This window comes from Coregonus clupeaformis, chromosome 34 (assembly GCF_020615455.1).
Source record: "Coregonus clupeaformis isolate EN_2021a chromosome 34, ASM2061545v1, whole genome shotgun sequence".
In the NCBI taxonomy this organism is placed as follows: domain Eukaryota; kingdom Metazoa; phylum Chordata; class Actinopteri; order Salmoniformes; family Salmonidae; genus Coregonus; species Coregonus clupeaformis.
In genome coordinates, this window is record NC_059225.1 from 33,531,085 (window position 1) to 33,544,865 (window position 13,781).

Here is a 13,781-nt window from a genome sequence, read left to right on the forward strand (position 1 = left end):
GAACCTCCTTCCCTCAGCCAGGGCATTGAAAATGGGTCGTGGATGGGTATTCCAGCATGACAATGACCAATGGCAACAAAGGAGTGGCTCAAGAAGAAGCACATTAAGGTCCTGGAGTGGCCTAGCCAGTCTCCAGACCTTAATCCCATAGAAAATCTGTGGAGGGATCTGAAGGTTCGAGTTGCCAAATGTCAGCCTCGAAACCTTAATGACTTGGAGAAGATCTGCAAAGAGGAGTGGGACAAAATCCCTCCTGAGATGTGTGCAAACCTGGTGGCCAACTACAAGAAACGTCTGACCTCTGTGATTGTCAACAAGGGTTTTGCCACCAAGTACTAAGTCATGTTTTGCAGAGGGGTCAAATACTTATTTCCCTCATTAAAATGCAAATCAATTTATAAAATTTTTGACATGCGTTTTCTGGATTTTTTTGTTGTTATTCTGTCTCTCACTGTTCAAATAAACCTACCATTAAAATTATAGACTGATCATGTCTTTGTCAGTGGGCAAACATACAAAATCAGCAGGGGATCAAATAATTTTTCCCCTCACTGTAGATATCAGTGAGTCAGCCTGGACTGGGAGCTCTGCCTGCCTTCAAACAGGGTCAGTGACTCATCCCTGGCCACTATTCCCTATGGACTACTTCTGAGAGCACACCGCAGCGCAACGTGGCTCAACATACAGAGGGCCGCAGTACTGATAGCTCAACTGAGTGACTTTACTCATTTGAGCAATGTTGTCTTGTCCAACGTTGCTTAGTAAAGGGAGTAGAAAACGCAATTGTTCTCTGTGGACTGCTCATTACTTTGCCCATGTACAGTACAGACTCCTTACAGACTCAGTACAACCTACTATTTCCCTATGAAACAGTAGACCTCTGCTCATATTGTAAAACCATACCCACCATACCAGATCAGGGCCTGCATTCATAAAACATCTCAGAGTAGGAGTGCTGATTTAGGAACAGTTTTATTTTTGGGGATCATAATGAATAAGATTACATGGACAGGGGGGACCTGATCCTAGATCACCAATCCTATGAGATGGTTTATGAATATGGGCCCTGATCAGGTGAGATGAGATAATAATACAGTCCAGGGTCTATGAGGTCAGAGGTCAGACCTACCTGTCCACCCTCGGGCAGAGGCTCCATTAGCTCCACCCCCTCAGCGTACACCTGGATGAGAGACAGCAGGTCCCTGGACTTGACCGCCTCACACAGCTCAATGGTCTTAGCTGCCGAGGAGGCACAGGTCTTCCGTGCAAACTTGTGGTCCACATACTTAGCATTGATGAACTCCTTCCTCACTGTCCTGTAGGAGGGAGAGAAGAAGAAGAAGAAGAAGAAGAAGAAGAAGAAGAAGAAGAAGAAGAAGAAGAAGAAGAAGAAGAAGAAGAAGAAGAAGAAGAAGAAGAAGAAGAAGAAAGAGAGGGTTTTGGAATGTTTGTACGGATAGTTTTTGCCATAGAGATCCTATAATTCAGTATCTAGCATGAATGTTTTCCTGACCAAGTTGGCCATGTCCATGTATTATATTTAATTCTGTGGCTTATCCTGCCAAACACATCTACCTGCATAAGCTCAAACATACACCAGATTATGCATCTAGTGAGGTCAAATTTCTATGGAGTTTCTTGTCTCTAAGCAGTTCATAAAGTTGTTGTTGTTGATGATGCTGAGTACTTACATATCACTAGAAGGAGTGGGCTTTGGTGAGGGACAAGGAAGGTTCCCCTCCATTATTTCATTGAAACTACTGTTCCCTACATTCTTGGCCAGCTGTGAAGGAAGAGAGACATTTGCCTAAGTATCAAGTCAACATATGAATGTTAAGACGCTCGTAAGCACTTTGCTTTAATTGTCGTAATCATAATCACATCGTAATCAAGATTGATTCATTTCTATCCTGTTTTTGAATCTATTTTGTATGTTGATTTATTGTGACAAAAAATAAATACATATAATGTTCACCAAAATGTATTTGATTTACTCACCAAGAGTTCAGAGGTGCCTAGCTTATCTAGTTCCATGGATTGGATGCGTGAGATGTGCACTCCCATCTCCCGGTGGATACCAGAGCACTCGATGCAGGTCAGGATGCCTAGGTTAGTGGACAGCCATTTTGGATCTAAGGGCACAGACAACATGACAACATACGTTTGTTGCACACAGACCTGTGGATACAAAAGAAACCCCAAAATCGGGCTTGAATTCACAGTTTAGTGTACAGACGTTTTGGCTCCAAAAACAGAATATATATATATTTTTTTACTACTATAAACATCCATACATTTGAAATCCAGAACGATAATGCTAAAGGGGATTAACTATTACCAGTACTAAACTGAAATGTTATTTCTGGGTGGTATTCATTAGGCTTCAAATAAACGAAAACATGGAATGACAACTTGAACTTGTCCAATAAGAAATAAATGTTTTAGTTTTCTGTTGCAAAACGTTTTGCTACAGTGTGCACTAAAGTCCACCATCACCATCAATGTGAGCAGTGGCAACACACAGCACACACCACTAGAGGGCCTCGGCAACCTCAGGAGCACCAGCCATACTGACTGGGCTACCAGAGCCCGGCAACTAGAAAACATTGCAACATACTGCGTCAAGCTGAATGCCTGAACATGCTCTGACAGCAGAGCCATGTGGTGGAAGGCTAGAGAGGCTTTGAGCTCTTCCCTGTAAACCCCTACAGTGACTGACCCCACTGCCAAGCCTGAGCGATGCAACTGAAGGTGGCTTAAACACAGCCTGATATCAAGCCTGAGAGCCCTACGCAGCTACGCAGATGTAAACAAACTATCCTTACAGACGGCTGAGTGCTGTTAGCTGTTAGGCTTGCTAGCGTGTCTGAATTTGACAGGTCTGTGCCGGGCGGACGGGTGGAAGGGTTTCAGTGGCGACGAAACACCAATGAATCACATGTTTGATGGCAATAGAGGCAATAGATGGCCATAGAGATGAGAGGATGAACAGGGTGGGGTGAGCGCAAAATAGTTGCCACTAATACTCCTCTAGAGAGCTGTGTTTTAGACAGGATGGGTCAAAGGAGCACCACAAATGAGCCTGCAGTACACTAGCTGGAAGACTTGTTTTAGGGCCCTGCCATAGCCAGGGATCACTCTACACAGTATGGCAGTGTCACATAGCTACAAAGGAGCAGCTTGGTCGACTGGGAGGATGAGAGCAGCTTAACAAGGCATCAGAATGAAGTAGAAAGCATCAGAGAGCAGTTCAAATCTGGCTCCCCATCTCCCCCTGTGATGCTGTAGCTTCGGAACGCAGCCTGTGTCTGTTAGCATGCTTAAAATAACGTGTGTGGCTTATGATGACCAGACCGGCGCATTATCGATCTGTTAAATGTTACATGAACTCACTCCAGAGAAGGGGGGTGAATCATGTAACACATTGATGTAATGATGTTGTTGTTGCAAGAAACACAGGCTTTTATGCTTGCGGCTTGCTAACTCCCTCAGTGGGCTCTATGTTTATGCTGACAGAGGTGGATAGGGTGATTAACTGATGCAGTGTGTGTGTGTGCATGTGTGTATATTGGGGGAGTCAAAAGGCCAGGGTGTCTCTGCTCTGGGGAGTCTCTGCTTTTACAGCAGGGGAGGATCAAGTTGGAGGAACAGGGGCCAGAAAGGGCCAACACCACTGTTATATCCAGAATAAACTGCTTTGCTGCTTGCTTGGTTAAAGACATCAGGCTGGCTGCATAGCATATCTCAGGTGTCAACTACTGAGCAAAGGTGTTGTTGTCTTCTCCTGTGATAAGGTGAATGGTGAGTACGCACAAAATAGTAGTATATAGAGGAGGATATAGAATGCGAGACCCTTAGAAATCCATAGAGGTGGTGGTCAGGCATGCAAACACACACACATAAACATTGTACAGTATATGTACCTGCAGCGTCACAGTCACAGCAGACTTCGTTGCCAGGGATGCGCAGCACGTCCTCTATGATGGCTTTGGTCAGGTCCTCGAGGCCGTCCTCTCCTCCTCCTCCTCCTCCTCCTCCGTCCTCTCCTCCACGGAACGCCATGTTCAGAGCCTCCTCCTTACTGTTGGATAGCACCGAGATCCAGCTACACACACAACACACATACAGACAGAGACAGATACGCAAACAGAGGAACTAGATATTACAGAGCAAGGGAGTTTTAAAAATGTATGAGAATTGTATATAGAAGTGTGTATTTTTAGGATTTCTGTGTGCATAAGCCTCTTAGTCTTTTAGACAAGGGGATGGGACAACTCCAATTCCATCTGACAGTATATTCTATACTGTATGTATTAATATGTATACTGTATTCTCTTGAGCCCTTGACGTCTACACTGAGTGTACTAAACATTAAGAACACCTTTCTAATATTTAGTTGCACCCCCTTTTGCCCTCATAACAGCCTCAATTCGTTGGGGCATGGACTCTACAAGGTGTTGAAAGCATTCCACAGGGATGCTGGCCCATGTTGACTCTAATGCTTCCCACAGTTGTGTGGGTTGGCTGGATGTCCTTTGGGTGGTGGACCATTCTTGATTCACAAGGGAAACTGTTGAGCGTGAACAACCAGCAGCATTGCAGTTCTTGGCACACTCAAACCGGTGCACCTGGCACCTACTACCATAACCCGCTCAAAGACACTTAAATCTTTTGTCTTGCCCAGACATTCACAATCCATGTCTCAATTGTCTCAAGGCTTAAAAATCCTTCTTTAACCTGTCTCCTCCCCTTCATCTACACTGATTGAAGTGGATTTAACAGGTGACATCAATAAGGGATCATAGCTTTCACCTGGATTCACCTGGTCAGTCTATGTCATGGAAAGAGTGTTCTTAATGTTTTGTACACTCAGTGCATTTTGCATTCACCCTAGATAGGATCTAAATGTGCCTACAGTGTCAACCACCACATGCTGTAGTGTTCAAACCAACACATCTGAACACCCTCCACACACTCACGCTTGCACGAGCACGCACGCACGCACACACACACACACACACTCCACTCTAGATAACCCAGGAAGTCCTTCAACAGCACAGACTCCTCACAGCCTTCTGACTGAGTGCGCTCATTAAGAGTCAGCCAGGAAGTAACTGCTGCTGTTGCCAACCCACCCGCTGTTCAGAACAGTACAGTACAGCACAGCTCACTCCTACTTGAATGTAATGTGATTTGTGGATTCAAATAAAGTATTTAAAATGTGTACGTGTGTGTGTGTATGTGTGTGTGTGTGTGTGTGTGTGTGTCGGCTAGGAGACAATCAGTGTGTTAATTAAAGTGTGTGTGTGTGTGTGTGTGTGTGTGTGTGTGTGTGTGTGTGTGTGTGTGTGTGTGTGCAAGCGTGCGGGAAATAACAAGAAATTAGTATGCAGATACGTGGGTGTATGCGTGTCTTTAAGGGTGAGCTTGTTTACTTGCAAGACGTGGGTGGGCGAACATGTGATTACATAATGCAGGGACGTTATATTTTCAAGTAATAAATGGGCCCTGGTGAAAAGTAGTGCACTACATAGGGAATAGGGTGCCATTTGGGATGTATCCTAAGGCGAGGCTAAGAGGCAAGGCCTATTGTGTCGCAGTAAAGTTAATGTGAGCGTGGTTAAAGGCAGTGTTTCATAAAGGTCATGGCCCTGACAGTTTAGGAATACAGAGAATTTTGAGGAGATGACAATTACTGATCGGTGGGTATGAAGTAGCAGAATGTGGTTGAAACTGTGTGTGTGTGTGTGTGTGTGAGAAAGAAATTGTGTGTGTGCACCTGAACAAGTGACAACCACAGATCCAGATAGATAGAAACCTTTACTGATGCTGGCACCTAGCTCTCTCACTCTCTCTGAGTAATACAAATACCATCACTGTCAATGGAGTATAAAAGAGGGTGTCTTTCTTTGTTCAACTGATCATTCAAGCTCACAGCTACATTATCAGGGCCAGGTTCATTGCTTCAGTGTATTACTTTGTACCTGCCTTTGGAGTTGGATACTACAGTAAAACAATGTTTATAATGTGGTGACTGTGATGATACACTTACATGACAAACTCCTGTTCATCCTCAGCCTGGAAGTGATATGTCCGGTTATCTGTGGGCAGAGAGAAGATTAGAGGGGAATGTGATCTCAGACCCAGCAGACACTGTGTAATCATGTCATGTAATATAGCCCTGTTGTGAGATGCATGTTGGGTAATTCACAAGCACAGTGTGTTTCAGGTTTTCCTCTCAATGTCATGACACCATTCAACAGCCAGTCTGAAAATATAGTAGGTGTCAAAGAGCGACTGGCACCCTGTGGCACAAAATGGTCACTTCGACTCTTCCTGTTTCTGAATGCCCATCAGAGGTCATATAAAAGGCCCCTTCTCTCACGGGCCACCCAGCCCATGCAACACCCACAGTAACTGCTGTATTGGCATAGGGGTTATGGTAAGAGGGGTACTTACGGGAAATTAGATCGAAGCACTTCCTGTCCTCAGCGCAGGGCTTGACCTGGCAGGTGAGCAGGTTGAGTTTCACAGGCTGCCTGTTGGACTGCACAAACACACAGACGACTTAGCTACTTGATGGAAATTATGAAAATTAGTCTGTACATCAACCAGTATTGGTCCTATTAAACTAACGCTACAAGCCTACCTGACTCTGGATGGGGTGGGGTGGTAAAGTAATAGAACAATTACTCTTTTGATGTTAGGCATTGTGGGTTTGTCCTTTTGTCTCAGCTGAATAAAGAAACTATAAACAGTGCCTTCGGAAAGTACTTTTTCCATATTTGGTTACGTTACACCCTTATTCTAAAATGGATTAAAAAAACAAATAATCGTGGTCAAAAGTTTTGAGAATGACACAAGTATTGGTCTTCACAAAGTACGCTGCTTCAGTGTTATGAGATATTTTTGTCAGATGTTACTATGGTATACTGAAGTATAATTACAAGCATTCCATAAGTGTCAAAGGCTTTTATTGACAATTACATTAAGTTTATGCAAAGAGTCAATATTTGCAGTGTTGACCCTTCTTTTTCAAGACCTCTGCAATCCGCCCTGGCATGCTGTCAATTAACTTCTGGGCCACATCCTGACTGATGGCAGCCCATTCTTGCATAATCAATGCTTGGAGTTTGTCAGAATTTGTGGGTTTTTGTTTGTCCACCCGCCTCTTGAGGATCGACCACAAGTTTTCAATGGGATTAAGGTCTGGGGAGTTTCCTGGCCATGGACCCAAAATGGCGATGTTTTGTTCCCTGAGCCACTTAGTTATCACTTTTGCCTTATGGCAAGGTGCTCCATCATGCTGGCATTGGTCGTCACCAAACTGTTCTTGGATGGTTGGGAGAAGTTGCCCTTGAAGGATGTGTTGGTACCATCCTTTATTCATGGCTGTGTTCTTAGGCAAAATTGTGAGTGAGCCCACTCCCTTGGCTGAGAAGCAGCCCCACACACGAATGGTCTCAGGATGCTTTAGTGTTGGCATGACACAGGACTGATGGTAGCGCTCACCTTGTCTTCTCCGGACAAGGTTTTTTCCGGATGCCCCAAACAACCGGAAAGGGGATTCATCAGAGAAAATGACTTTACCCCAGTCCTCAGCAGTCCAATCCCTGTACCTTTTGCAGAATATCAGTCTGTCCCTGATGTTTTTCCTGGAGAGAAATTGCTTCTTTGCTGCCCTTCTTGACACCAGGCCATCCTCCAAAAGTCTTTGCCTCACTGTGCGTAGAGATGCACTCACACCTGCCTGCTGCCATTCCTGAACAAGCTCTGCGCTGGTGGTGCCCCGATCCCGCAGCTGAATCAAATTTAGAGACGGTCCTGGCGCTTGCTGGACTTTCTTGGCGCCCTGACGCCTTCTTCACAACAATTGAACCTCTCTCCTTGAAGTTCTTGATGATCCGATAAATGGTTGATTTAGGTGCAATCTTACTAGCAGCAATATCCTTGCCTGTGAAGCCCTTTTTGTGCAAAGCAATGATGACGGCACGTGTTTCCTTGCAGGTAACTATGGTTAACAGAGGAAGAACAATGATTTCAAGCACCACCCTCCTTTTAAAGGTTCCAGTCTGTTATTCTAACTCAATCAGCATGACAGAGTGATCTCCAGCCTTGTCCTCGTCAACACCCTCACCTGTGTTAACGAGAGAATCACTGACATGATGTCAGCTGGTCCTTTTGTGGCAGGGCTGAAATACAGTGGAAATCTTTTTTTGGGATGATGTTCATTTTCATGGCAAAGAGGGACTTAGCAATTAATTGCAATTCATCTGATCACTCTTCATGACATTCTGGAGTATATGCAAATTGCCATCATCAAAACTGAGGCAGCAGACTTTGTGAAAATTAGTATTTGTGTCATTCTCAAAACTTTTGACCACGACTGTACACACAATACCCCATAATGACAAAGCGAAAAAAGACATACAAAAATAAAATAAAAAATAAAAATATCCTATTAGATGGTACATATTATAAGACGACAGCATATAGTAATTACAAACAGTGTAGTTAAGCCAAAAAGAAATATTGAGTGGTGTACAGCACAGAGTAGCAGCAGAGCATCAACCCAGTTATAAAGCGGGACTAGACCCTTCATCCAGTATTGGCTGCCATATTTTGTAAAACATTGGACTTCTATTGGAGGTATTGTATCAAATCTTCCATTACATTCCCTCAATCCCGTAACCACATTTCAAAGGTAGGTACAGTCTCCAATTTCCAAAATTGCAATATGAGCCTTTTGGCTCATAGAGTACAAAGAGAGATAGCCTTCCCTTCCTGGTTATTCCCATCAACTGTAGCAAACAGAGCGACCAATGGGTAGGGGGCTATAACTCTATCAAAGGCTTTAGATAAGTAATCAAAAATGAGAGCCCAGTAAGCATGTAACTTAGGACATGTCCAAAATAAGTGGGTCAAAGTCCCCTCATCCTGCTTGCACCTCTCACACAGTGGTGAGGTGTCTGGGAATATTTTATGCAGTTTCAGTTTTGAGTAATGTAACCTGTGTACCACCTTAAACTGAGCAAGGTTGTGTCTGGCATTCAGTGAACTGTGGTTTATATTCCTGAGAGCCAGTCCTCATCTGAGATTTCTGAACCAGGTTTCTGCTCCCAAGCCCTTTTAATAGTGTCTGTGGATACCTCTATGTTGGCCCGTAGCACATCCTAAAGTCTAGAGACCGACCCTTTAGAATGGGGTTTGACAAGGATAAGGCTATCTAATGTAGGATTCTTTGGCTTAATGCCACACTGTGGGATATGTGTCCTTAAGAAATTCCTGATTAAGAGGTATCTGAAAAAATGTGCTGCTGGCATGGTAAACTTACTCTGTAATTGTTGAAATGAAGCTAAATGACCATCAATGTATAAGTTATCAATTGTTGTGAGCCCCTTCCCCCTCCACTGTGAAAACACCATATCATCCATATTATCCCATAAGAATGGAATTACTATTGAATCCAGTTTCTTAAAATAGCTTTCTGGTAAGAAATTGGGTAGACATTGGAAGAGGTAAAGAAACCTGGGTAAGGCAACCATTTTAATAGCGTTTATATGACCAACCACAGAGATAGGCAGAGTTTTCAAAAAATTTATATTTTGTTTAAGCTGATACATTTTCATGTCCCAATTCGTTTTCAATAGCTGATCAAGTTTTCTTGTCACTACAATGCCAAGGCTTGTGAACTTGACCATCACTGTTCTAAATTGGGTAGATTGCAGAAATTGCATATCCACAGGCCGTGATATCGGCATCAATTCACTTTCCGTTGGTTCCTCACCTCCAAAGTAAGATCTGGGTAGAAAGACACCCAGGCTCCGTTGTAGTTAAGGGGGAACTTTTGACTTGCCAGCTTGAGGATGAGATCCCTGGTCTGGGGATAGTGCAGCCGTGCGATGAATGGCCTTGGTGGCGCGCCCTTGTCTGGCTTTGTTGCCTGTGATCTGTGTGCGCAGTCGATCAGGATGGGCGTTATGAAGTGTTCACTCCCCAGCAATGCCGGTATCAGCCCCGAAACAAATTCAGTGGGTTTCCCTTTCTCAGTGTCCTCCTGGATCCCAAATATTCGGATGTTCGGGAGTCTTGAATGCGACTCGAGCATTTCCAGTCTGGCTTTCAGGGTTTTGTTGTAATTTTTTTACGTTGTGCTCTGTTTCTCTATGTCCTGTAGCCTGGCCTCATGATCAACTGTCGTCTGCTCGACTTCATGCACCCTGCCCTTGGTTGCCTTCACAGTTTCAGTCAAAGTCCCAATACTCTTTGAGATATCAGCCAACCTTGTGTCCACCTTCTTGCTTAGTGACTTTATAGCAGTCAGTAGGTTACTTGGAGTAGGTTCTGTGGGGAGCTCTTGGGAGCTAGCATCCTCAGCTAACTCCTCGTGGGTCAGCGGTTCGTTGTCTGTCTCATCCAAATGATCTTGTTTAGCTCCCCCTTTTTTGGTGCCTTTTCCCTTTGTCATATTGCCAGACAATGTTTGAAGTTATAGGTGGTGAGAGATTAAGATAAATATGAATTTGTTTCAAAATTGAGCGGCGCGCTAACAAAACACGTCTATTCCATAGCACGCTCTCTAGCTCCCCCCTACAAAGAGATCCTTGATGAAAACCTGCTCCAGAGCGCTCAGGACCTCAGACTGGGGGGAAGTTCACCTTCCAACAGGACAATGACCCTAAGCACACAGCCAAGACAACGCAGGAGTTGCTTCGGGACAAGTCTCTGAATATCTTTGAGTGGCCAAGCCAAAGCCCGGACTTGAACCCGATCGAACATCTCTGGAGAAACCTGAAAATAGCTGTGCAGCGACGCTCCCCATCCAACCTGACAGAGCTTGAGAGGATCTGCAGAGAAGAATGGGAGAAACTCCCCAAATACAGGTGTGCCAAGCTTTTAGCGTCATACCCAAGAATGTAATCGCTGCCAAAGGTGCTTTAACAAAGTACTGAGTAAAAGGTCTGAATACTTATGTAAATGTGCAATGCCCAATGGTCAAAAAGTAGTGAAGTCATGTAGATTTTTTTACATTTTTGTCATTTAGCAGACGCTCTTATCCAGAGCGACTTACATGAGCAATTAGGGTTAAGTGCCTTGCTCAAGGGCACATCGACAGATGTTTCACCTAGTCGGCTCTGGGATTAGAACCAGCAACTTTTCGGTTACTTGCACAACGCTCTTAACCACTAAGCTACCTGCCGCCCTATGTAGAGAATAGGATGCCATTTGGGCCACAGCCTGAACACTAGACACAACAGTGTAGCTAGCCTTGGGAGGATCCCAGGTATTCCCTCAGTACTGGCTGTGGTCCAGGCAGCACCACTTTGGGTTGGCTACAGTACAGTACCCACTGTCATAATATGTTAATACCACTGTGCCCAGCAGGCACATGTGTAGACTGGGCACTGCATTGTGACTGTGCCGGGGCAGGCGGGCATCGGGCGGGCAGAGGGGGGGTGAGGGGTGTTAACAAAACGTTAACAGGCTGTGATGAGCCCCACCAGACATGCCACCGGGGGTCTATTCACAGTTCCCAAATCCAGAACAAATTCAAGAAAACGTACAGTATTATATAGCAGGTAGCTTAGTGGTTAAGAGCGTTGTGCCAGTAACCGAAAGATCGCTGGTTCTAATCCCCGAGCTGACTAGGTGAAAAATCTGTCGATGTGCCCTTGAGCAAGGCACTTAACCCTAATTGCTCCTGTAAGTCGCTCTGGTTAAGAGCGTCTGCTAAATGACCAAAAAAAAACAATAAATAAAATAAATATAGAGCCATGATTGCATGGAACTCCCTTCCATCAAAGATTGAACAGCAAACCTGGTTTTAAAAAACAAATAAAGCAACATTTCACCGCACAACCCCTCTCTCCTATTTGACCTAGATATTGTGTGTATGTATTGATATGTTGGCTATGTGTGACATTTTTCATTTATGTAGTTCTGTCGTTGAGTTGTTCTTGTCTTTTAATGTTCTGTATTACAGTATGTCATGTTTCATGTTTTGTGTGGACCACAGGAAGAGTAGCTGCTGCTATCACAACAGCTAATGGGGGTCTTAATAAAATACCAAATGCCAAATACCAAATGAGCCCTGAGGTGAGGCTGTCTGGCTGGCACCACGCCACGCAGGCAGGGTCACCCAGAGTTCAGCTGCCTGGCCTGCCACAGGGGCTGATGGGAAATAAACACGGAGCGGAGCTGCAACATGCCATCAGACAAAGAACTGAAGATAAGTACATGGATTCTCTGTGCGTTTTAAAAAAAATGGAGGTGCAGACAGGTAGGCTTGTACTTAGGCTACATTGTATAATTTCCTTGAAAGGAGGGTGTCTATATATCCAGTAAATGAGATGATAGTGTTATGACATTTGGGGGATCCACCGCAATCTAGAGTGGAATACAACATTTGTGACATGCTAGTTGTGTCTGTGTGCACTCTCTCTCATATGTGCATGTGTGTCTCTATCTATCTCTCTCAACATTGGCTATTGTATTAGCTCCCAGCAGCAGATAGTGAATATCTGGTCCAGTGCTGCTATACTCCACAGTATCCACAGACCCAGGGAAGAGAAGAGCCAGCAGCAAACTCAGAGATGAGTCACCACAGCAATGGGAGGGGGGGATGAGGGGTTTCCCTGGCAACCCATCCATGTTGATTCCTCTCTGCCAACTGCCAGCTTGATAGTGCCCTACACAGCTTCCTTCATACTGGATGTTGTCTTTGATCTCGCCTCCACAGGTGTGTGGGTGTTTGTGTCTGAGTGTGAGTGTGTGGTATGTTTGCCACTCACCGTAGCATGAGAGATGGTGAGCATGCCACCCTTCACTGAACACTTCCTCCTCTGCCACACCTTCCTCAGCCTGCAGGAAGACAACAACACCAAGTCACAACGAAGGATCAGATAAGGGGCATATAAATGCATGTTCAGTACTGTTTAGTGTGCGTGTGTGTTTGTATGTGTGTGTGACCTACCCATCACTCTTCTTCATCAGGTAGCCTTTCTTCTCACAGCCAAACTCCTTGTTGCCCTGCAGCTGGTGCATGCTGTAGCCACCCTGCTTACTCTGGGAGTCCTGCATCAACACACACACACACACACACAGTGTTTATACACAGAAACACAGCAAATTACCACACACAACCAACCAAATATACCTCTTACAGAGAGTGCAGGCCAGGGTCTTTATTATTTATCGGGTCATGTTTGATGTTCAAAGGACCATGGGATCCGTCCCAAATGGTACCCTATTCTCTATTTAGTTCACTACTTTTCACCGGGGCTCTGGTCAAAGGAAGTGCACTACATAGAGAATAGGGTGCCATTTGGGACGCACCCATGTTCTAAACACACGATCAAATGAAAAACACAGCAGGCTTCTAATGTAAAAACTCAGTGGAGTGCCAGCTCTTCAAAATCTCTCAGAAGTCAAACGCAGGCAAGACCAACAGAAGCATGCCAATCGTGCACACTTACTCTTCTAGACTTGAGTCCAGACAAGCAGCGAGTAGAGAGGGAGATAGAGGGAGAGAGTGTGAAAGAAGTAGCTGAGATGTAGGCGTGAGAGAGTGCCTGCATGCATGCATAGAGTGTAGGTGTTAGTTAAGCACAGTATATACAAGTAGAGGGTAGTGGTGAGTGACTGTTGGCTCATTCATCCCCCCTTCCTCTCCCCCTGTAACTGTTTCCCAGGTTGTTGCTGTAAATGTGAACGTGTTCTCAGTCAACTTACCCAGTTCCCTATATAGTGCACTACTGACCAAGGCCCATACACTCTTAGAA

General features: G+C 44.7%; 1 protein-coding gene across 5 annotated transcripts in view; it reads right to left on the reverse strand.

The window, feature by feature from the left end:
• The window catches only part of LOC121550036 (arf-GAP with SH3 domain, ANK repeat and PH domain-containing protein 1-like), a 75,395-nt gene that overhangs the window by 15,404 nt on the left and 46,210 nt on the right, over positions 1-13,781 (reverse strand). For 4 of the 5 annotated variants that reach the window (XM_045210564.1, XM_045210561.1, XM_045210566.1 and 1 more), the window contains 9 exons: positions 13,476-13,484; positions 12,974-13,074; positions 12,792-12,861; positions 6,460-6,547; positions 6,053-6,101; positions 3,924-4,105; positions 1,999-2,132; positions 1,692-1,783; positions 1,130-1,316 (listed from right to left, as the gene is read on the reverse strand). In XM_045210564.1, the coding sequence (XP_045066499.1) occupies positions 1,130-1,316; positions 1,692-1,783; positions 1,999-2,132; positions 3,924-4,105; positions 6,053-6,101; positions 6,460-6,547; positions 12,792-12,861; positions 12,974-13,074; positions 13,476-13,484 (912 nt within the window). The remainder of the gene's footprint in view (positions 1-1,129; positions 1,317-1,691; positions 1,784-1,998; positions 2,133-3,923; positions 4,106-6,052; positions 6,102-6,459; positions 6,548-12,791; positions 12,862-12,973; positions 13,075-13,475; positions 13,485-13,781) is intronic. The other variant, XM_045210562.1, reaches the window with a different exon arrangement.